We start from the raw sequence: 21,099 nt of genomic DNA on the forward strand, positions 1-21,099 counted from the left end.
CAGTTGTCTGCTCGCGATCATATCATTTCTTGCCAAAAAAAAATACCAAATAAACCCCTGATCGTCTGGCGATGTACATATTCCTGGTTGTTGAGCTGACATCACGGGCAATGGAGTATATTTTTTGAATTTAGTACCGGAAAAACAAGAACTGGAAAGCCTCGTGGTTTGAAGAAGCATGGCCGGAAACTTATCACAGCAACGACTAGAAGCTAGAATGTTATGCTCACAGCAACGAGTAGAAGCTAGAATGTTATGCAATCTTGACGAGGAATCATGTTTGTAAAAGATAAATCGAGAAACATTACACTTCTATAAAAAGGGAAGCTACTGCCCGATAATTAAAACTCGTCTTATTCACTTGAGATATTTTGCTACACGAGAGATATTTGGCTAGTACACTCTTAAAATAAATACTGCACAGACTTCATTATCGCATGACCGGGAGCTTGCGTGACAAACCAAAGGCTAGAAGTAAATTTTATTTACGAGAAGTGGTCTTTACGCTCACTGCAAAATAGTGCAACTGGCCTAATATCAAAATAATTCTTTGCGGGTAAGAATAAAAAAAATAATATAGGTGGGTTTTCAATGCAAGAAGTTATAATCGTTTCATTCCATGCTACTCTATTTCGGAAAATTGAGACGTGACAGACTGCACGATGCTTCCATTCAAACCGGTTTTTCGTTACACGTGATTGGGTCGTGCTATATCACAACAACGTAAACGGTATGTAAGCTCGTAAAGCCATTGATCGATCGTAGTTGGAAAGATCTTTCACGGTGTATGGTTCGGCTCGCCCAGATACTGAAATATTCACCTGTATTGCAAAATGCTTTGTGGAGTGAATCGACTGAGGTTTGTACATAATATTTTAGTGTTACGGTTTCAAAATGCGAGAAAAATATATATATTTTTTGACAAGCGAACTTTAATTTCATGAAGACCGATTGGGTGCTGGGTAAGCACGCTTGGGTGATGAGTAAGCACGGTTGAGTTGGAAGTTTGAAACCAACAGCTTTTTCTTTGCTTTGAGCTGCTGAATATTTTCTGGGATTACAACTCTGCAAAACAAACTTAAAGCTAATTTCAGTTGGTTTTGTTTTACCGGTCTATCAGGCAGCCCGCCGGAATAAAATTTTTACCTTGTACTCGAGAACTAATTAGCTTAAACTTATTACTGTTACAAAATACAAGTTTTGTAGTACAGTGTGCAGTATAGCTGTGATCATGTTTACTCCGTGAAGATCTTCTTCCTTTCAGGAGTGATAAAAACACCGCTTACAAATCAACAAATACTTCGCACAGATAAAAGACCTTACGAGCGACCAGGCGTTTTATGACGAGGACAGACGAAAAAAATTACTTGTTATTAAATTGTTTTTTCTGCCTGTGAAAAAAAGAAAAACAAAAAAAAAAAACGATCATACAGTCCAGATGATGAGGATTTGTTTTTTCGCAAGCCCGATGAGTTTATGAATAGAAGTTTGAGTTGGTTAGGTTGATGTTTGATCAAGTCAAATCATCTTGAAATTTAACAAGTGATTGACGAAAGTGTTTTATTTTCAGTTTGAAGTTTATTAAAACCAGTGAAAAATTCATGCGTGGAGGCGAGAATTGTGTTTCGTACGTCATAGTTTATGGAAATAAGTTTATTATTAAGATTATTTTGAACCATTGTGGAACTTTCAAAGTTATTAACCATATTTCAGCTTATAGCAACCTCTGTCTACTTGTTGAATAATGAAAAATATTCTCAAAATCGATGTCTGTTTTATAATCCTTGAGAGAAAGAAAAATACAAAGAGTTCAAATCGTTGTTATTTCGTTTTGTTTATAGATTGAATAGCAAAGGTGAAGTTTGAAATTTTCTAGAAAACAATTGTGGTATAACATATTGCAATTACCTGTGGATTTCTACCAACACCTTCTTTGGTGTCTGCAATAAACAGTCCTTCATTAAACTCTGAAGAATCAAACTGTTTTGGTTTGTAATTTTAAAAGTTGAGTAAATTTTGTTAGACCAGATGTTCACACTATTGTGAAATCTGCCCTTTGCCCACGCAGCCTGGTGAGAGGAATTCTGGCTTTGGTACCTGTTAGTAGAAAATGAATTAAACGAGCACCGGGACTCTATTGCTTTGAATCATTGTGAATATGTTATTTCCCAGTGAATATGAGATTTCCCAGTGAGTAGTTTGATTTACTGCTAGTCATAACTTTATTCAAAGGATGGACAATTTTTAATCTCAGTAGTGAATACAGCCAGTGAACAGCATTACTTTTTTTTATTTGCTTACAAACAGATTGGATTTACTTCATAGTGATGTGTGCAGCAAACCTGATTATGTAACAACTGAAAAATATTAGGCTTCAGAGACAGACTAAGGAATTGTAAGGGCAAAGGATAATATTTTTTTAACTGTGGATCAATTTACATGTAAAGCACTTGATCTGAAGTCCATATTTTTTATCTGAAATTCAAGGCAGGGTGCTATCATTGGCTACCAAGGATTGTGGGAAATTCTCTGGCCTATTTTTTGGCCTGTATGTGCGCTTTTTATTATCAAAATTCTCTCACAACCCACTTCCCATGGGAATGAACCCTATCAAAATCTTCAAACAACAGAGATTTATAACCTCTTAGGTAGAAGAGGACCATGCTTCTGAAATTAGCTCATTTTGTTTCTTCATCCAGACAAAAATAAAAAAAATGTGAGTAAGTATACAGTTCCATGAACATTAAAACAGGCTTAAAATGAACTTGTCAACTTGTTGCAAAAACTGAACTTTGAAACAGTTTATTATCTCATTTCAGCTTGAAGAGATGTGCCCGGTACATTTTTATCAGGCATCTGTCAAGTGCTCAGACCAAGGCTGCCCTGAAACCATTTTACTTTGCAGTTCATCCTGATCTTTTTGGCCAGTATCCAATGCAGAGGGTAAGCAAAATTATTCAGTGACACTTAAGTCTTGAAGAACCTGTAATAAAACATCTCAAAATATTTGAAATGGTTGATGACCAAAGATTTCACTCAAAGGGGTCTCATATTAAGTACGTATAAATGTTGTCATGGCAAGGATCACAGTGTGTGATTATTTTGTCTCATAATGACGCCCTTGGAGACCTGTGATTTCATGTGATGGCATAGTGATCTGTGGACTCAAGTTTAAGATCACAGCCTGACAATATTATAAATGCATGGACGAAAAGCTGTGATCTTATGCATCTGTGGCTTAATTCTAAGATTGTCAAATTTAAGGCTTTAACCCTTTTTCTACCAAGATCTGATTGTTACTTCTCCCCTCAAGCTATTTGACATATCTTTATAAATTAGTTGCAAGAATTTGGTGTAAGATTAAGGCAACAACTTCTACCTGAGTATTAAGTATTCTCATGTTTGCTGGAATATGTTTGTATATTATTGTTGTAAGGTTGTTGTGTAGGAAAGGCTGGGATTGTACACATCTGTGACTATTATAAGAACTTCAAATTAAGCTTAAACCTTTTTCTACCAAGATCTGATTGTAACATCTCTCCCCCCCACATCAAGTTTCTAGACATTTCCTTGTAAGTTAGTAGGGAGAATTAGGAGTTAGATCAAGATAACTTGATTAAAGTACCATTTAGTTGTTGTCAAGAGAGATTTTCATACAAATTTTACTTTTTTGGTTTATTTGCAGTCAATAAATGAAGATTCATTGAAGAGGTTGAACTCATACTTGGAAGATCTGCAGAAGAAAAATCCTGTTAATCCTACACACTTGTTGTTTTATCTGAAAAATGATACAGCAACACCACCACTTGAAGAGGGTAAGGCATACTAAAACTTAAGGGGTTGTGATGATAATATAAAACAGCCTTATGTGTTACCGTATTAAAGTGTTTTTTCTATGATGAAATGTTATAATTTTTTATTTAAATTTTAGTCATAGGGCAGCTTATTTATAATAAGTAGGTCATCTATTGTTATATTTTGTGTTCTTTCTTTATATGCATATTACCTTTTAAATCGGGAAAGTGTTGAGAATTTGCCATTTTACTCAATGTACTTTCTTATTCCATGTAAGGGCAGTTAAGAGTCCTTGTAGCTCAAGGGTAGCCCAGAGTCAACTGGTGTTAAGATTGCCTATGAGAGGGTGTCATCCAAGTTGTGGTACAAGTATCATCATAATTATACTAGCATGTTGGAATTGATAATTAACAATAAATTAATAATTGTTGAACATGCGGTTGTTAGGGCTGGATCTCTTCAAGACAGTAAGAGTTTCGCTTTTCTCACGTGATGTCCAGTTCACCATCAGCCATATTTTGAAGACCTGTGGTATGTTGGAGGATTTGGTCACCCTTCATCAAAACAGTGAAAAACCCAAGGTGTCAGTAGCACTGCCTTATGATGCACCACTTCACTGGCTTAATGTTTATAAACAGTTTAGTGACAGACAGAGCCCTGTGGACCTTGCTCAATTACAGCGAAACTCACGACTCTCTCTAAGGGACTTCCTGGACAAGAACATCAAAAATGCCAAGGGAAAACAAGAAAGTAGCCAATCTGTCTTAGAGGAAAGTAAACTATTGTCTGATAAGATTTGTGAAGAACTCAGATTAAACAAGCTGCAGTCAATCAGTGGCTGGAGTTATGCATCTTATCATGGCTCCCTTAAAAACTTCTGGAACCTTTGCTTATCCAAGCAGTCTGACCTTCAGAATCTCAAGGGACGTACAATAATTTTTACAGACTGGACAGGGGTTGATCCTCTCGGTCGTGTCATGTTGAATGCTCAAGATGTCCCAGAATTTTGGCTTTCAGTAAGTAAGACAACCTTTACGGCCTTGTGGCACACAACCACCTGAGCTTATTCTACTCTTTTGGCCTGAAGACATGTTAGGAGAATTTGAAATCTTGCTAGATTGCATGCTTGTCTAAAAGATTGATGAAACCCTTGGTGGTTATGTATAAACTATATTTTGACTGCTCATCTAAAGAGGTGTTGTATCTGGACCCTGCGGTTGCAGGTGCAAAACTATTGAAAAAAATTGAGTGAAAGTGAGTAGAAGTTACAAAGTTTGCAACCTAACCACAGATATTTCGTTGTTTTGGAGGGATCAAAGTAGGTAATCCTGCTAGCTGATAAGAAAATCAGAACACAGAATTCACTTCACTTTGGCTGCTTACAGAAACTAGAGCTCTCAATTAAGTCTTGTTGATTGAATGTGAGACTTGGGAAAACAAGTTCAATCTTTTGCTCTCATGCTGAGAAAATATTATTTCTTTTTCTGTCAGAACTTAACATCCTTGGAAGACTCTGATGTTCTTGTCGATCAGGTTCCTATGTGGGAGAGAAAACTCTCTTCATTACTTGGTGACATGAAGATCAAATATGATGAAGATTCACCCTCAGTCTCAGTTGTGGAATATTTAAACTACTTGTACAGAGTAGTTTCTTCACTGAAAAGAGGATTACTTGGACCTGATGCTTCAACAACCATTCAGCCGGGAGAATTCAAAGAGTGTACTGCAAGAATTCTAAGGTTTGTTAGTTTTTATGTTACCAAGTCAAAATAGAAAAATTGAAACTTTTTCACTCACAAATTGTCAGTGTCGAAAGAGATTAAAAGATTATAAATTTATTCTCTTATCTTGAGCCTGACAAAAGTACAGAATTGCTCAAAAGCATATTGACAGTCCTTCAAAACTTGATCCTCCAAGTTGAGAATTGAGACATTTGAGTTGAGTTTCAAGACACTCAAAACTTGTTTTGAATGTCACAAAATGAAGAAACAAACAAATATTAGTTGGATAAGACTGAAGCAATGATAGAAAAGGCTGCAATGATTTTAAGTCTTCAGAAGGAAAAATGATGTGTATTTACCTGGAAAAATAATTTATAAAAGGACAATTATAGGGAAATGATTAAAAATTATTATTTCAGTCCAGCAGATGCACTCAGCCTGTCACTTAGTGGTGAGTTTAGAATACCACCTTCAATTCCAACAGAGTTGATAGTGGATTTTCTGGGAAAGCACAAACAGAAGGCTATGGACCTACATGACGAGAACAAAAGGTGTGGAGACTTATTCTGATACTATCAAACATTTGTTTTATACTGCAAAGAACAGGATAAAGTCCTGCAAGGTGTGCTAGCTACTATGCCGGGCTCGAAACCTGGTTATGAATTTTTATTTTAAAATACAAGGAAATAAATTTGCTGATGGTTATCATATTTTCATTTTGTTTCCAGGAACATATTAACAGAAGAGCAGGCAGTTCAGTCATGTAGAGAGAAATTTCAGTTCTCCTCTCTTTCTAAAGACAGCTCCGTTTCACCATTGCAGATGAGTGACTGCTGTGAGAGACTTCTTGGGGAAGACTACCCTGATATTAAAAATACAAACCTCATTGTTTCCAAATATTACCATGTCAATGAAGATGGTCAAATCAGTATTCCATGGAACTGGAAGTGAATCTCTTAATTGGATGAGAAACACATTTGTTCTCACTTTAGCCGTTTGCTCTGATGAAGGACTAACACTTGAAATGTTAGTTTTAAAACTTTTTATGGTGGCCAATTAATTAATATAAATTATAAATTAATCCAAAATTACCCTTAGGCTAATTCCCTCAGGAGTGTCCAAAATGGAATTGTTCTGTACAATGTAAATATATTTTTATCAATTTAAGAAAGGTGCAGGTAACAAGAGAAGTAAACTTTTACCCTTGATCTCCCAAGGTCTCTTTAGAAATTCTCCTTACCATCTATCGCACAATTTTTATGATGTTCATTTGGAGAATTTGGTATTCAATCAACTAATAATCCCTTAATTGACATTTTTCCAATGAAGATATTCCTCCTTTGTCACTCACGAGAGTTAAAGTGTTAATTCAAGGTAAAGGCTGTTTATGAGTCAAGTGGTCCATCAGGCGAACACTTAGCTCCAGTTTCTGTGGAATGAAGTGACTAGGAGTATTTCTACTCCCCCTTGGATGGGATGCCAGTTTGTCCATCGCAGGGTTACCCCCCAGCATTAAATTCGCCGGTACCCATTTAAACACCTAGGTGAAGAAAGGCACTGTGAGGGTAGTGTCTTGCCTAAGAACACAAAACAATGTCCCCAGCTAGGGCTCAAACCTGGACCACTCAATCCTGAGTTGAGCCCACCAACCATGAGGCCACCATGCTTCCTACATTAATTTAAACAAGTGGATAATATTCCCTGGGCTGAAATGATAATAAATGCGTGGGCTGATTGATAGATGAATCTTGGGAGTTAAAGGGTAAAAGCAGGAAACTTGCTAAATCTATTTACTTTTGTCAAAAATAAAACTAATATATTGAATAAAGGCTGATAAGTCATGTCATTTTTAAGGGCAAAGAAACACAATAAAAAAACTTCTACACAGTAAGGGACTGATCTGGGTTTGATAGTAAATAATGAGTCAGTGTAAATAATCATCGGGAAATGTTACTTTTTAATAGAAATGCAGTAAATGTTGTTGAGAAAATGTATTACATTGGAATGATAATAACTTCCATGTGAGTAACATGAATTTTTAATCACAAAAAGGGTGGAGTTTAAAATCTTGAAAGTTTACGGTTAAGACATACTTGTCTGGTAAATAGGTACAGTCATTTATTGCACTCTCCTTGTCAGACATTATTTATTATAATACTAAAATACTGCAAATACCGAACTGATGAGTATTCTAGAAGTAATATGCTATTTAAGTTGTTAGACTTCTTAAGTTATACATTAAATTTTTTATAATTATTATTAAATGTGACTGAGTAGTTTTTATAACTCATGTGGTTACAATTTATTTTGTTCTTTTTGTAAGCTTGGATGCAGTGATATGGAAATAATAAACTTCTTTTTGAAAAATGCCAAGTTGGAATTTATTAGCATTTAAGTTCCCTAACAATTCCAAAACATAATAAAGTATTATCGACACCCGCCAATCACAGTTGTGGAATACCAGCCAATCACAGTGGAGCATCCTGCTTTATAAGAAGACCTGAAACCAGTGGACCTTATCGCCTGATGAAGATTAGCAGTATGCAGTTGAAACATTGCAATCCACATTATAAGTGATTATAACATGAGACAAATGCAAAAACTGATTTCAGCTGATTTACACATCTCTTCTGTCCATTTTTTTTTTGAATAATTGTCATACTTTCATAGTATGGAAGATGAACAATGAAAACACACGTTTGCATGGTTTAATATCTCTATTTGACTTTCCTCTGTGTGTACCCAATGATTATTTAATTGCCTCCAAGTAAAGGGATCACTGTGGGCTTTAAGGTTAAGTTCTGATTCTTGGGCCTTTCCTGTTGAGTTTTTTATTTTTATGGGTGCCGTAATATCACATTGTTAGTCCGAGTTTTCATTTGAAATGTAGGATGAAAGTTTTTTTTTCTTTTCAGTTTCCTGGGGTAAACAGTTGTTGTTCAAACATGGAAAAATCTTATTGTATCAATAACAATAAATTATCATTATTTATTGTTAGGGTTAAAAAAGGTATTGGTACTTTTCTAATGGTTATGCAGCAATCACTTCGAATACTCGACAACACCCTCCCCCTCCTGGGTAGGTGAGGAATGTTGAGTGTTTCCAGCAGAATCCGAGTGTTATCAAAGTGAAGGTGTGGTAAATAGTTCACTCTTGCAAGAAAATGGCTCGAAAGAAAAGGTCCACAGGGTCATGGTTTTAAAGCTTGGTCAATATATAGAAAGTCACAGCGGCAAGAACAAGTCAATCTTCACTAGTTCAACGTTACTCACCCCAAGAGGCACTTCCTGATTACCCTTAAAACCCAAAAGTACCTTTCCCTTGGTTGAATAACATGTTATTTTATTCACGTTACCTTTTATGTAAGTGCTTTAAACATGAAATGAGGGTTCAAGAAAGGGCTCCTAATTTTTTTGTTACATTTTTTCTTTTTCTCTCTCTGATATATTTATATTCTTTATATTGCAATTCACTGCCTTGGAGGAAATCCAGAGGCGTGTTCCTTAGGGAAATTTCAAATGTCTTAACTCTTATTAATTAAAGGTTTACTATGGAGCCTTATTCTTATGTAACAGAAAGCAGAGAACTAAACTATGCAGAAAAATCTTTATTAAGAATACAAAAACATAATTTAAAATTTGTGTATGCACTATATTTATCATACTTTATTGCTTCTTAATTATTGAAGATAAAATATGACCTTCAGCAAGTAATAAGTTCAGCTCAAAACACCCTTTCACTGTTTGCTTTTCAATTTCCCATCAATCCACTGCAAACAATTTTAAGGTAAAAAACATTCCCACTGACTGAAAGTACTGATTTACTGCTCTGTAATGCAAAAGTGTTACCAAGCAGTAATAAACAAGTTGATTATTTTGTCAAATAAATTGATCTCAGAACATTCCTGAATATCCAAGGTGTACTCAAGTCTCCTTTGCAACTTTTCTTTGGACTGCCATGCAGTGCCACTCAAAGAGAATGGTTGCAAAGGAGAAAAAGTTAAGATCTTTCATTTACAATGAAAACTAAGGGGGGGGGGGAAGAGAGGTAAACACCATAACACAATGACCATTAAGGCCCTTGTGTTATTTCCTTCCTGTTTTTGTGAGTAATACAGCATTGTGAAACCATCCTTTGGACAAGATTGAAACCCTCACTATGCTGGGGTCCTACTGATCTGTGTTTTACAACAGCTCTGGTGCATAATAATGACATTTCAACTGTTATAACAAACTTATTTAAGTGACAGTTATTTCTAAAATTCTGCAGAATTTGCCTTAAATACTATAATTATTTAATGTAATGTTTGCAAAAAGACAATTACATTCATGCATCAACTACTCATTTGAACTGATAGCTGATCAAGTTCTACAATTTCCATGTAGAAACTATAATAATATTATGATAAACTTGTTCATTCCGCATGAATAACATTTCTATTTTTATGTCAAAGCTGCTACAGGCATTCCCAGGTCAAAAGAAGCACACTAGATGAATACAAAGCCAAAATGCTCAGACAGTAGCCTTGGAACACATATGTACATCTTGATTGTGTACGCGGCTCAAGTCAGGGCACAGGGCTTCATTATCCTTTCCAGTCCATGCACGGCCATCTCTGAGTGCTTCATTTAGACTGTCAATCCATGTCGCACGGTCAGACTTTGTATCAGCAGCCAACAGGTACCTTATGCAGTAGGTAACATACATAGAATTGATCAGCTCGTTCCTTTTAAATTCTGATGTTAAAAACGTTGTCATTATTACAGCTTCACAAATATTGAAGATATACAAGAGTCTTATGGTAGTATAATGTACATTTTTAAGAGGATTCAAGGTTTAAGGAATCCACTCCCTTAAAACAAGTGGCTTTTAAAATTAAAGGAGAAATGAACACTTATGCATGAAGAGAGTAAAGTTAAAGCCACTAAAATGATGTCCCACAGCAGGCAGGAGCGATCAATCATTGCTGGATACCGCACCCTTTTATCTAGAACCCTGAATACACATAAATTTGAATTCCATAATTCTTAGTTAGACATCTTTTTATTGGTCTGTTCATGTTGTGAATGTTTTGCATACAAGCCAATTGAAGTTGATCTTGCTACCAATTTTATTGACTGCAATTACATCATGACCATAACTTACTTGACTTCAGTACCACAGGACCTCCTGAGTTTCAGTTCGATGGTGTTTGGACGGGCACACAGGTCTCTCGCCACTCTTGTGACTTCTTCATTGATACACTCTGCTAAATTGATGGAGCCCATTGGGGACTTTGACAGAAAGAAACACATGACCATTAGATAATGTGGATTAAGCCAAAGAGTACAAGCCTTGTAAGACAAATCAGGAAAATCAGTATGTCAGAGAATCACAATTTTCCTGACTTGTAAGGATACTTACATATATATAATTAAAAATCAAACTTTTCTAGGACTTTTACAAAGGTTCTTTAAAACATAATTCAGAGTTCAGTCCCAAACACAATATTTCTTGCTTAGATTGTTGTTGCCAGAGAAATAATTTTTAGTCCTTTCCCATGACTTTTTATGACCCAAACTCTGTGACCTCTCTAGTCTAAAAATGATGTTATTTATCATTTTAAAATTTCATGATAATTGGGGATTTACTTAAAACATACTTTGGTTTCCTCATCTCCTGGATATCTCCAATAGGACATCACAGCTCCCTGTAGCACACACCATCTTCTTTGCCATGCTCCATAGCCCCCTATGTCCTCCAAGATGGTCTGATAAAAAGAAGAGACAATGTGATGGTTAGAACCCGTAATCATAAGATGTGATTTTCCAAAACTTTCCATGATCCTAAAAGGTAATTAAAAGTTTAACTTGAGCCTATTGACCCACCCCAGCCAGAGATTATCTTGGTATCCCTGTGGCATGAAGCAACTAGGAGTAGTTCTTACCCCCCCTGGATGGATGCTAGTCCATCACAAGGTTACCCCCACGACTTCATCAGGCTTCCTTGACAATTTGCCAGTACATAGGCATTATTAACCAAGCATAAGGTCAAGATAGCAGGATATTGGCCAAGTTCTTTTTTTGCATTTTTATGGACCGAGATGAAGTCAAAAAAGAACAAGACTAATATCCAGCCATCTTGACCAAACAAGCTTGGTTAATAAAAGATTTATCATACTGCAAAAAGATTTGGCTTTTTAAGAATTAACAAGTGACTTGTTTACTTCGAGAGCAGGAAAAGCCAACTGTGTTTGTAGCACAACAAACTCCAGAGAGTTGTTTTCATTTTCTTTGTTTTGATTATCTTCTGCTGCTTTTTGTCTTACCATTGCTGAAATTGTCTAATTTTTTCATGTGCAGAATCAATGCAGGCAATTCCAAGCGGGTAAGATGGGCCCATCTTGCCTACTTGGTAGCCAATCAGAATACAGGATTCACTTCATCTTGCCCATGGGCACTGTGAATGATGTAATAACAATTTATACTCCTGGGTGAAGAGAGGCACTGAGGGTACAAAGTGTCTTGTTCAAGACCACAACACACTGACCCATCCAGCTCTAGAACCCAGGCCTCTCAACCTGGAGTCTAGTGCACTGACTATTTGGTCACTGCATCTCCCACATCCTTGAACCTGAGTGACATGAGAAAATGTCCATCGTTCATGCTCCCTTTATAAAATTTTCACAAAGAGAAACACCTTTCTTCCTGACGTCATTAAATTTTCCGACAGTGAGGAGTTTCTCATCCCCATTCCCCGCAATCCTGATATCTTACATATAAATTAAATATCAAAAAGCACTGATTTTTAACAGTCTTCACCATAAGTGCACATTTACCCCTACCAGAAATCCATTGACACGGTTGCTGTATTGAGGAGAGCAGTCAACCTTCATTTCCAAGAAGTTTGTCAAAGGACAAGTGTCAGGCACCTGATGATAAATCAATGACAAGTGCTCAAGAATGCAAACTACATGTAGATCAAGTGGCATTTTAAAGGCCCCCCATACATAATCAAAAGGTGGGTTTAATCAAGTGCATTTTTAAAATTGAGAGCTGGCAATATCCATCAAAAAACTATACAATAATAAGTGATTTTTGCATTGCTACAGTTCCTTTCTGCCTCTTACGAGCCAAGAGTGAGTCTCACAAGGCAAAAGGGTTAGCCAAATGGACTCAGAGCTGATTGCTACAAAGGTTCTCGTAGCACCCATCAAGGTTGACATTCTTTCTTTCTAACTCCTATCATCTTGACAAAGAAAAATATCAACTCACCTTATCAAGAGAAAACTGTTTTGATTTGATGATTGGCAGGTTAACATGTGTCACTCCAACAGGCACAAAGCTACTAGTTCTGAACACTGTTTGTGGTGATGCCAGAACTTGAGTTGCTGAAAAATGTATATGAGGATTTCTATCAATCAATACACTCTCTTGCCTCTGTGCCCTTAGTGTTTAAAGGCATTGAGCTTTTAATTAATAATTCTGTCTGATAGAATGAAATTTCCAGATTTGAGACATTAGCCAGAAAGTACTTACCTGGTGAAGGAGTGTCTGATGTGCGCCGCTGAATGGAAAAAAACAAACAGAAAAAGGAATCCCAGTGAGTAAGAAGCATGTAAGTGACAAAGACTGAATGTTATATACCTAATGATTATTTCCAATTTTAATTATTATTCAGGCTGGTTTTTAAGGGTTGTAACCTGTGACACTTGCTATGGCTGAGTTCACTTGATCTTACGGGTGTCTGAATAGTTTATGTTGGTTGTTCTCATGTTACACTATCCCACTAATTACACTGCTATGGGGGATATTTCTAGTGTACCAGGTGCTTCAAACTTACTGATAGCCCTGCATTACCAATAAAATGTTCAACTGTTCAAGAGTTCCTTTAAATCACGCGAGGTCTTAGAAGACTTCACCCTCGCTGTAGCTGGTCTACCTTTGCACTGATTATAATTTTTAGGTCTTTATATTATTTTAACTGGAGGAGATGCTTTAGCTGGCTGTATAGTACTCAATACATAAAGTAGAGCATAAATAGAAAGTAAGACCACCGTCTGATGATTGTGAAAGCATGAAACTACGAGTCACGGAAACTTTGTTTTGTTGTTGATTTTACTATTTCTATATTATTTTAATAGTTTTTCCTATTTAGTAATGCTAAATTTTTTCTTTTCCCATATATTTTAATCAGTCCTCTATCGTTAACATGCATTAATATTAATAATTCTTTTAAAAAGTTGTAAATAATTAGATATATGATTTAAAATTGTAAATAATTGCTATCATTATTATTAAATGAAGCAGGCCAATTTTTATCTTAATTTTTGTAAATATTTTTAGTGATTATAGTGAATAAAGGTTTTATTTTTATAAAATGTTCAACAGCTGCGCCAAAGAGATCTCTCATTCTGATTTTTTGCATACAATAAAAAAAAAACTTTGATGATCAACCAAATGGTATACACAAAGATTATGCTTGTTCTTACACCAGCAAGCATTCCTTTCACAACTTTAGGTGACTGGAAGATCTTGTGCTTGGTTGGAGTGGATACAGGCCCAGGCATCAACGTCTTCTTTACATTCTGGAAATAAAAATCATTTCATTCAAAATTATTCTAAGTACTACAATTAAACTTTTGAAACTTATGAGCAAAAATCTAGATGTATGTATATGAGGATTATGCATTTACAAGGGCTATCTTCCCTATTTTTCTTTGCTATATGAAAGAAGTGGGAGTTGAACCTGATAGTCGAGTATGCAGATCTCATTTTGTGAGTTTTAGGATTGTTATTTTGTAGACAGATGCATAGCATTAGAAAGTTATAACTTACCATGCAGAAAAGCTTCACAGCAACAGTAAAATCTGGTCTCAAGTCTTTCCTGTGACAGTAAAAAAATATTATACCCTTAAGATCTCAGCAATGGCCTTGAAAATCACCCACTTCACTAATGGTATGAATCTTACCAGGTTAAAAGGTGTCTGGTCAATCTTGGCATCTGGGCTAAATGTTACACAATTTCATACAAGTTGCCTTAAAACCACAGAGACCATAACTTGTGGTTCCTCATGGCACTGGTTTAGAGAACAGCCTTGCAGTGGCCATAATGCCATGTTTGTTTTGTGTCTAATACAGAACTAACTGCTTCCCTATAACATCGAATGTCACTTACAACGTAAACTTTTCAGGGAACACCAAGAAGTTTCCCTCAGTGGCATCGTTTGTTGATAAAACTCTGGAACAGTAAAACTCATGTGTACCATGCTGGATGATGCAAACGAAGTAAAACACACCAAGATCTGTTGAACAATGATCAAGCTAAATTAGGACAAGTTAATTTCACACGATAATTGTCAATAGCAAATTGCAGAGCTGATGTTAAAGCTTTCTTAATTGGGGAAACTCACTGTCAAGTCCACTGTCAACATACAGGAAAGCTAGTAAATTGCACTATAACTCACGAATTTTTAAGAATTCAATTAAGACTTTTCTTTTTAGTCAATCCTTTCAATAGCGGTTAAGTTATGAATTCTATATAGCCAATTTAACTGTAACATGTAATTATTTTTGAATTAGTTGAGATTTTAATATTTAGAGATATTAATTGTAAAGCACTATTGATCTGTCATTGTAAAAAGCGCTATATAAGAAATAAATTATTATAATTATTATTATTATTCCCTTGATTTTTTTCCTGAACATATCGTATGTGTATGTACATTTTACAAGATAGTTAAGGTCAATCCACCTCCCATAATTCTCCGTATTAATTGTGCTATTAATACAAAATTAATGTACAACTTTAATGTTCTCCCCACTCCTATTACCAAAAGGAGATTGGCATTTGGAAGATCACATATAGATGCCATAGTTGAAGATGAACAAAAAGAGGATACACTTGTCAACTTACCACTTCTGACACCCACTCTTAGCATATCCATAAGTTCTTGACGAAGAGTGATTTTGATACCTATCAAAATAATGTACAAATTTTTAAAAAGTCTCACTAATAATTTTAATCATAAGTGCATAAAGAGAAATGTGTTCTTGTCTTTAGTTTAACCCAAGGACAAACAAAATTTAATATTAGACTGTCACCTGACAAGGATAAGGTTGCTGTACAGGCTGGCATCCCAGAACCACTGCTGTTCATTGTTTTAAATTCCTGTGCATCTTCATCACCAGCTCCATCCCCAGTTTTCAATTTGTTGACCTCATCTAGACATGCTGTTCTGTGCTCAGCTTGCAATAAAATTTTTGTCAAAAGTAGAGAGTCAGTAGTTTTGCAACAATAGTATTAATAATAATAATAATAATAATAATAATAATAATAATAATGAATAAAAATTTTACACTAAAGAATGCCATCACAAATTAACTCATAAGGAATTAAGAAAATCTACATCCTGATAGCTTGGGATTGAATTATCCAATGGTGCATAAAGAAGAAAAATTAAAATATTAAAATCCTGGTTACTTTTTAAATTTAATTTAATAATTGAAACTCTACAGATTATGAAATAGATAAGTGCATCAGTCACTGCATTGTAAACTGCTACAAGCAGTCTGGTAAAGTCCCCTGCACAGTGTTGTAAGCCCCATGGGGAGTGGTCATCTAACCTATGATATGATATGATGACATCTATATCCAGAAATGATTTCAAATTATGTAAAAACCATTTGATTGATGTGATAAGATCATCCAAAGCTGCACCTACTTGCGAGTAATAAAACTCTTTCTGCTTCAATTTCTTCCCGGGAGCCTTTAAAGGTGATGTCATTTGCAACACACAAGTTCAGAGCCTGACTTGCCTGAAGGACAATGTTCTGTTGGTACGCTGCTTCCTCAAGGAGAACCTATAAAGACAGATTTAACTTTAATCTAAAGACTTTTTCATTACAAATTTTACTAACTCTGGGTTTATTGTCTTCCCTTCCCTTTTCTTTATTATGAGCTTTTCAGTAAAAGTTTTTGAAGAAAGCAGATACTCCTCCTGAAGGTAGATGATGTTTGAGAATGAATTGATACAGGGACAAGGAATTCTTTCTCTACTACTCTTGGGAATGAAAGGGCAAGGCGCATTAAGAGGATGTGAACATTCAAAAACTCAGTGGTGAATGCTGAACTGCGATTTTAGTGGACTTCAAACTCTTATTCAAACACACTTTAATCTCATCCTGTATTCTCTTTGGTCTCTGTGGTATTGGCTGTTTAGGCTTGTGTACTGTCTTGGTGGCATACTGTTCACTAGACTGACTGTTGTATCCAGATTGGTAGGTCCTTCTTTCCTCTCGATCAGCCCCCATGGAAGATGCTGAGGCACTTTCTTTCCTCTTTTTCTCTTCTTTCTTTTGTTCTTTCTCAAGCTAACAAAAAGGTAATAAAACAAGGTTACACAAGGTCAACACATGCAGGGGAAGACAAAGTCAAGCACTATATACAATGTGTACATGCAAGTTCCTATAAAGGAATTAATGAACCGACGGCCAAGATTTATTTATCACAACAACTTCATGGCACAGTATGACAAGCTAAAACCTAGTACAAAAGCAAGATTACCAAATGAATGCTTATCTGAAAATGTAACTGTCAAATCCTTCAATGTACCTGTTTATACTTCTCTTCATAGCTCATTTTAAAGATACTCTCTCTCTCTTTTTCCAGCTCATCAAACTGACCAAAATCAAAGGTGAATGTCATTTCATGAATGTCAACATCGTTAAGGTTGATAGTTTCATTTGGATCAAAGTGGGACTCTTTGGTAGGTCTTCTAGGAACCTTAAATGCAAACTCCTCTTTTTTAGTAGATTTTTTTTGCTTCTTTGAAGAGCTTTGGGCCTGCTTTTCCCACACAACAGATGCAACTTCCTGTTTGGAGTCCTGGTCAGCTAGTTTTGCAGCACTTGGAGGTTTCTCTGTCTTAGATTCTTTCACTGCAGTAACTTGGGTTTTATCCCTTCTGTTTGCATTCCTTTTTCCTTCTGGGTTATCATGAGAAACTGCTTGGACAGTAACAATGCTCCTACTGCTTCCACTCTTAGCAACAGCTTTTGGGTTTTCTTCTTCAATCACACAGGCCTGGATGACACATGGTTGTTCTTCTGACCATTGCTTTCCATGATTCAGCTCCAGTCTCTCTTCACTGCCAACTGGAGTTGCAACAATAGTCACTCTGTTATCTGAGGTTGCTTTTGTTTTATTTTCTTCCACTTTCTTATCATCAGCACATTCTTCTTGTGTTTTATTATCTGCTTCATTCAAGCTGATCACTTTTGTTCGAGGTTTTGGAGTGGGTTGATCACCATCAGATTTGTCGACGTCATCTAAATCATCAACACTTCCTCTCCTGTCTCGCTTGACTAGAACAGGGGGATAGTTTCCATTGCTTTCCTCATCAGCAGATGAACTTTGCTGACTGTTTCTTGCTTTGGCATCCTTTATCGCACCTGCACCTTTGCTGATTTTTTTCATATCACTTCTATTGTCATTCTTAAACTGGCTTTGATCCTGAAAAGTTGTAGGAGGGTCTGGAGCTTTCCGTTTGATCACAGAGTTGCTGTTATGATTTCCGCCGTTGTTTTCTTTTGTATTCTTTGGTGGGGATAAAGCTCTTCTCTTAGCTGCTTGCAGCTGTTCTTCAGAGCTTTTTTCAGAGCTGTCTTCAGTAACTGCCACTCTTGGGGGCTTAGGGGGAGGTACAAATTTGTCTTTTTCATCACTCACTTTGTTTATTGTTGACATGCTATTCTCAAACACACTCCGTGCCTCAGCCAGTTTACCAGGGGTATGTGATGTCTGAAGCTCAAGATGTTTCTTGTCCTTGATATTCTCCTGTAAGCAAAAAACAGCCAAACATCCAATTAACATTCTAAATAATTTGCGGGAAAATCTTGCCCCCATTATTGTAGGTGAACAATGTGTTCAGTTTCACAAAATGTAAAATATTGCCTGGGTATGTTTTAAATGCCAAGTAATCAAGGATATTCATGTCATTGATTATAATTATGAATTACCTTCTGCTGATCCCTTGCAGCATTGGCTTGAAATGTTGCAGATCGTGATGCTACACTAGGGCTGCTAACATTGGAATTGTTCACTCCAGCTCCTTGAGTTACAGCTTTCCAATGTTTCTTTGGTGTTGCACCATTTTTTTGATCTTTCTGTTGCATCTTCATCAGCCTTTCTTTTCTTGCCTAATGGATAGAAAGAGTACAAAGCTACATTTAAAAGGATAATTTGTAATTGTGAAGGAAGTTCCTTCTTCTAAACACTCTTCTTGAAAGTGAAGGTTGAGTTGGTAAGAAGAAGTTCCATTTTGGTCAATCCTGGGGAAAAAGATCAAGACCCTACATGTATCACGAGACAATATGCATGCAAATAGAATACGATAATTGACATTTGACTTCAATCTTCCATAGACTGTATCATATTTCTAATTAAGTAGCAAATGACAGTTTGTAGCCTTTTCTTACATCTAGGCAGTTCAAAAAGCCACGAAACTCTGGAACAAAATTCATCTCTCAAACTGGCAGTCTCAACCAACACTTTTCATTCACTAATTTTTTGTTTTTTCTCATTACCATGTTCCCACCAATAGTGTAGCTCCATTTTCTGCATGTAAAACACACACAACCCACAATTCCTCCATTTGCTCTGGACAAAGGGTTAATGCTTAAAATGTCGAATGAAAAAATTCTTTATGGAGGCCAATTAACAATATCAACTCAGTTGATAAAACCAGTTGATGTTGATGGTAGTCACTGTGCACTTGTACAGTGTACATGTGGGTATTCCTAAGTTAGTTGAAAGAGCAATGTACCTGAACTGATGGGCTGTTAGCATCAATGTCCTTGGAATTATTCAAAATAGCACTTTTGCCACTGTCCTCACTGCCAATTCTGCGTCTTTTAATGTCATCAGTATCAACATCAGCTGAGCCGCTGTCAGTATTGTCTTCTGACAGTGGACGCCGAGGTCTATCATGAGTGGGGGAATTTCTCTTTGCTCTGCATGCCTCCAGTTCTTCACGCTTCTTAACAAGCTGGTTTTTTCTTGCCTGAGTTCTTGCTAATAATTTCTATTAAAAACAAATAAATTGTCACCAGTTAAGCATTTCTTTTTTGAAAAGTTTTCATAGATGAAAGGACAAATAAAAACAACTTAGACGTAATAATAGGCTCTTAGTCTGAACTTATTTTATACACATTTTAAAACAGATTTAAAGTTTCGCCTAAAGCGTTGTTCAGTTACTTTTAACAAATGATTTGACAGTTACATTTCCGATAAGCTTCGGTAATTTTACTTTTGTACTGGAACGACTGGAATGTACTCGTGATTTCTGGCAGATCACGGAGGGATGAAGGACGTTGGGGTAGAAACATGCAAGTAATCTGAAGCACTACAAACCAATGTTTTATCTGGAATTTTTTTTCGTTGAACAGAAGATTAGAGACTAATTCTAAGTCTAACTAAAGTACAATAGCTACGTGCTGAGATTTTCAAAACTATTGACCATCGCGGTTTTTAGGAATCTTTCTGCCGGCCAACGTTATGCATCTGTTTGCCTGTTTTGGCGAAAAATAGTCCTTCGAACCAATTTCAATCTGTTTAGGTTTCAACTAACCACCGACGAGTACATTCTTATCATTCACAGAAACAAAAAACTGAATTATGAACAAGACCTCCACTGCGTATCCTTGAATCATTTCTAACGACAAGTTTCGCTTGAGTTTCTTGATTTGCGAGTTCTCCTCAAAACACTCTGTAAAAAAACTTGAAAGCATTACCTGTGTAAATGGATCCATTTTCAGTCTGGAACTCTATACCATTGGGGCGTCGAATAACGTTGAATATTCTCCTGTGTGAAAATATCGCCTTGTTGATTTCACCTTCGAACCGTTCACTGGTAAAGTCGATTTGAAAGTAAGCGCTTGAAACAATATCCTGTCACGTGAATCATAATGTGACCCAGTCCACAACGGTTTAGAATGTTTACTTCGGGTTTTTGATTCATGCTGATTCATGGTAAGATAATTTTAAAAATGGCTCGTTACTCGTGATTCTGTCCGACACTTTACAAAATAAAAGATACAATTTGAAAATTGAAGAACTTTCCCCTCATTTTTTCTAATGCACTTTGTACAAGTCTGAGCCTTGCAAGTAGTGGAAAAACAGGCCACGTTTTGGGATTAATTTGACATCAGGGAAGGGAGGGTAAAAAGCGGAGTTTGTTCATTCTATGCCTAATCGCTACACAAAATACAAAATCAAGCTGCCTCTAACTTTTCTTTCTCGTCAGAAAAACGTGATGAAGCAGACGTTCTCCAAATTTAAAGTTTTCAGTGTCCTATCATTTAGTGAGTTAAGATAAGAGTAGTTGAAAGGGAGGTTTCTCAATTGTTTGAAATCTTTGTACCAATTTTTTTTCCAAAATGAATGTTTGGCAGTTAATTGCCATTTCAGAGTGTCTTCTCATACAACTGAGGTCTGTTAAATATTTAAAAACCCCGAGAATTGTGTCCTGGTGGCAAGTAAAGTGAAAAGCCAGTCAGAAGGAAGATCACACTTCACTATGTCCCCCTTGTTAGGAGCTGGCTAC

The 21,099-nt window shown here is 36.2% G+C and overlaps 2 protein-coding genes across 3 annotated transcripts; one reads left to right on the plus strand and one right to left on the minus strand.

Annotated features, from left to right (window-relative positions):
• Positions 1-715: 715 nt before the first annotated feature.
• Positions 716-7,885, plus strand: LOC111321101 (T-cell activation inhibitor, mitochondrial). Its single transcript, XM_022923886.2, has 7 exons — positions 716-859; positions 2,820-2,943; positions 3,686-3,815; positions 4,243-4,811; positions 5,287-5,534; positions 5,936-6,067; positions 6,245-7,885. Exons 1-7 carry the CDS (start codon positions 834-836, stop codon positions 6,465-6,467), a joined length of 1,452 nt encoding a protein of 483 aa, XP_022779621.1. The 5' UTR covers positions 716-833; the 3' UTR covers positions 6,468-7,885.
• LOC111321088 (uncharacterized) lies at positions 2,846-20,436 on the minus strand. Of its 2 annotated transcripts, XM_022923873.2 has the most exons (17): positions 20,288-20,436; positions 19,321-19,578; positions 18,515-18,694; positions 17,109-18,332; positions 16,667-16,867; positions 16,219-16,357; positions 15,599-15,742; positions 15,411-15,470; positions 14,673-14,799; positions 14,333-14,381; positions 13,987-14,082; positions 13,034-13,061; positions 12,770-12,885; positions 12,340-12,426; positions 11,158-11,265; positions 10,662-10,789; positions 9,109-10,200 (listed from the first exon to the last, which is right to left on the minus strand). In XM_022923873.2, exons 1-17 carry the CDS (start codon positions 20,303-20,305, stop codon positions 10,029-10,031), a joined length of 3,135 nt encoding a protein of 1,044 aa, XP_022779608.2. In that variant the 5' UTR covers positions 20,306-20,436; the 3' UTR covers positions 9,109-10,028. The 2 variants fall into 2 exon arrangements, with proteins under 2 accessions (XP_088610964.1, XP_022779608.2); XM_088754838.1 differs by lacking the exons at positions 9,109-10,200; positions 10,662-10,789 and adding an exon at positions 2,846-2,983.
• Positions 20,437-21,099: the final 663 nt, after the last annotated feature.

This window comes from Stylophora pistillata, chromosome 3 (assembly GCF_964205215.1).
Source record: "Stylophora pistillata chromosome 3, jaStyPist1.2, whole genome shotgun sequence".
Taxonomy (NCBI): domain Eukaryota; kingdom Metazoa; phylum Cnidaria; class Anthozoa; order Scleractinia; family Pocilloporidae; genus Stylophora; species Stylophora pistillata.

Coding starts and splice junctions, on each gene's coding strand:
- LOC111321101 (XM_022923886.2), top strand. CDS start 834: ATGCTTTGTGGAGTGAATCGACTGAG. Junction 860..2,819: donor TGTGGAGTGAATCGACTGAG/GTTTGTACATAA, acceptor ATCTCATTTCAG/CTTGAAGAGATGTGCCCGGT. Junction 6,068..6,244: donor CTACATGACGAGAACAAAAG/GTGTGGAGACTT, acceptor TTTTGTTTCCAG/GAACATATTAACAGAAGAGC.
- LOC111321088 (XM_022923873.2), bottom strand. Junction 15,743..16,218: donor AAGAGTTTTATTACTCGCAA/GTAGGTGCAGCT, acceptor TTTTATTGCAAG/CTGAGCACAGAACAGCATGT. Junction 10,201..10,661: donor TCCTGTGGTACTGAAGTCAA/GTAAGTTATGGT, acceptor CTACTGCATAAG/GTACCTGTTGGCTGCTGATA.